Below are 3,115 nucleotides of genomic sequence, written 5' to 3'. Positions count from 1 at the left end.
CCTGTCTCCCCACTTTGCCGTCGTCAACGGGTCGGGTCGAGTTCGTCACCCGATCAAATCAGTCACTTTTCATCTGGTCCAGCCCCTTCGCATCTCGAGTCAAAACTAAAAAAGGAGAAAGAAGACGCATCTAAACTCAAACATGACGCCACCGTCCTAAACGGATCCGAGTTAGCCCGATCTGGACTTGAGAGTAGAATCGTACTTCCTCGGGCTTGGATCAAATTTGGACTCTGACACCGAAACGCCACCTGATGAAGGCACAACGCCCAACGAGGAGAAGGTCTCGCGAAGACTCCTCCGACCCGTACCCGAACATTGGATTGGATCCAGATCTGATTTTGGATCTTGATTCCTTTTGATCGGCAAAACGTGGTCATCCCGAGCCTTTGACTGTGGCGTTGACTAGGAGGCCACGTATGACGTATTCCCGCGGCAGATGTCGTTCGTGCCAACAGTTGAGCCGAAGGGATGCTCCACCTCTCACACGTGCCGGCCAGAGAGGGAGAGAGGAGAGTGAGAGCACTGAGAGGGGAGTTTTATTAGTGGCGGAAGCAAAACGAGATTTTAGAGAGAGAAGGATGAACGCTGGGTATCGGCCGGAATACGATTTCGTGTGGCCGCCGGCGGCTACGCCGACAGCCGCTCCCGTTAGCAGGCCACCGCCGGAGCTCAGTCCTCCGCTCATCGCCATGATGGCGGTCGTCGCCACCGCGTTCCTCGTCGTCGCTTACTCCCGCCTCATCTCCAAGTATCTTCTGCCCGCCATCGCGCGCCTCCACCAGCTTCTCCGGCGGAGGCCATCGGCGCCCTCCGACGACGGCTTCGGCGGCTCCCCGTCCCCCGACTCGTCGCCCTTCTTCCATGCGGCGCTTTCCTCCTACGGACTCGACGAGTCTGCGATCAAGACGATTCCTCTCCGCGTCTTCACCAAAGGGAAGCGGTTCCTCGACGGCAGCCACGATTGCGCCGTCTGCCTTCTGGAATTCGACTCCGGCGACTATCTTCGTGTTCTTCCAGGATGCCACCACGCTTTCCACGTCGATTGCATTGACATCTGGCTGCGGTCCCACGCCAACTGCCCCCTCTGCCGTGCCGGAATATTCCGCTCGAATTCCCCCTTCATTCCGGTCATGGCGGCCCGGATACGCCCCAGCCTCGACGACAGCCTCCTCCGAGACATCATCATCGAGGCCGAGATAAGGCCCGATCCAGCAGCGTCGGAGGCGCGGGCGTCGCCCTTCTCCAGCGCCGCGGCCTCGCCTGACACGACCAAAAACGACTTCGGAGACGAAGCAACAGTCCCAGCGACAGGCCGGAGCTCCGGGTTCCTGAAAAGATCGTACTCCTTCGGGTTCGAAAGCAACCTCGCGACGGAGCGTCTCGTCCTGGAGGCCACGACGGCGTCGCCGTGGAGGTACCGGAGGGGCGGAGTCGGCAGCGGCTTCTGGGCGAAGCGCCCGTCTCCCTTCTGCCTAAAGCCGTCGGTCTTTTCCTTCCGGTCCCTCAAGTCGCCTTTCTTCCGGCGCCGCAGCACCTCGTCCCTCACCGGCTTCTTCCCCCTCTCCGAGTCGCGCGTCCACGGTGGCGCGTCGTCCTCCTCGTCCCGGCGCTGCAAGTCGATGACGAGCCCAATGTTCGTCAGGTCCGTGGTCGCTTTCTCCTCCAGCCGATTGAGGTCCGGGGATCCCGAAGCTCTCTTGTCCCCCGAGAGGTTCAACCGGCGCTAGAACTCCCAAAAGCTGTAGCCCGTCATATGCACCTTTTATCTTCAACTTAGTCGGCCCAGCGGTGGAGCGACACCGGGGAATGCGGCGGCGGAAAACGGTGCTCCGCCGACGGAGACGGCGGTTTCCGGGAGGGGACAGAGTCATAATGGGCGTGGCGTGGCGAATTTAATGCGCGTCTGGTCCGAACTCGCTTTTACCAATCGGGAATTAATGAGGCGGGTGCGCGCATTGATGGCCGTCTGGAGACGGTAGAGAGAGACGGCGGTGGCGGAGCATAAATGCTGCGAGTCCCGCGCCCATCACCCAATTGCGCGACTCAGAAGAATACATATATAAAAACCGAACGAAGCGTCCCCCTGAGATTCCGTTCTGCACAGAAACGTTCCTGCACAAGACGTGCACCCCGTTCCGGTGTCCCTCTCAAGGGCAAATCAGTCATTGTCGCAGCAGATTGATGATGGTGATGAGTCTGGAGATCGACTTCGAGGGCGTGTGGGACAGCCGGACAGGTCGGCCATCAGTTCTTGTGTGGTCCTTGCCAAATTGTGCGGCCTTGAAAAGGCTGAATCCGCTGCTGCTGCTGCTGCTTCTGGTCTGACTGCTTCGCTCTCTCCGCGCATTCATGTGCCTTCTGCAGGCCGGTGGTCCGGCGGATTGCCTTCTTACCTCGAGGCCTCAATCTTGTAGACGCCGTTTTCCTTTTCCTCTCAAAATTTATAATTTTAAATTGGTGGCTTTCTTGGAAATACATTTTTGTTTCCTGAATTTCCATTTTTTAATGTTGAAAATTTTGCAAAAACAAGTTCCATTTTTAACGCTCAAGTTTGAATTGTATTGCTTTTAATTCAAACCTGTTTTCGTTAAAATTTTCATCTCGAGATCTCAAATTCTAAGTTGGCTGGGGAAGAGTGACGATTGACGACCATGGGAATCGAACTGAGACCGCTGACGCCAATTGTTCCGTTCATATTTATTTGGCTTTTCTGTTGTATGTTGTGGATCAACATGGCTTAATTAGAGACACGAATATGAAGGATTTTCTCTTTTTTCAATTTCTAATATTCGTGTCAGTGGTAGACTTTGGAATTCAAGTACCTAGTCAAGTTCGATAAGAAAAATCAAAATTTGATTACCATCAAATTATAATTTGGTACATGATAGATGTATATTTCAATTTCAGTTTTGTATTTTTTTTTCTTTGCATTCCAATCCGACATCGGACCCAATTAAGCTACTTGGTATTTGATCCAATTTCAATTTCCTATACAATTTTTTTTTTTTTGCTTGTGTAATATTTTCGGAGAGGATGCAAAAAGAATTGCAAGATTATTTGGTGAGGTTGAGTCAGGAATTGACAGGCTGATTTAGAATTGAATTATTCTTGG

The 3,115-nt window shown here is 53.5% G+C and overlaps 1 protein-coding gene across 1 annotated transcript; it reads left to right on the top strand.

The window, feature by feature from the left end:
• The first annotated feature begins 410 nt into the window (after positions 1-410).
• LOC116252775 (RING-H2 finger protein ATL65) lies at positions 411-2,883 on the top strand. The gene has a single exon (XM_031627300.2). It carries the CDS (start codon positions 420-422, stop codon positions 1,728-1,730), a length of 1,311 nt encoding a protein of 436 aa, XP_031483160.1. The 5' UTR covers positions 411-419; the 3' UTR covers positions 1,731-2,883.
• The last annotated feature ends 232 nt before the right edge of the window (positions 2,884-3,115 follow it).

Source organism: Nymphaea colorata, chromosome 4, assembly GCF_008831285.2.
Source record: "Nymphaea colorata isolate Beijing-Zhang1983 chromosome 4, ASM883128v2, whole genome shotgun sequence".
Lineage (NCBI taxonomy): Eukaryota > Viridiplantae > Streptophyta > Magnoliopsida > Nymphaeales > Nymphaeaceae > Nymphaea > Nymphaea colorata.
The sequence above is the reverse complement of the archived record's forward strand: the minus strand, read 5'-3'. Positions and strand labels throughout refer to the sequence as shown.

Coding starts and splice junctions, on each gene's coding strand:
- LOC116252775 (XM_031627300.2), top strand. CDS start 420: ATGACGTATTCCCGCGGCAGATGTCGTTCGTGCCAACAGTTGAGCCGA.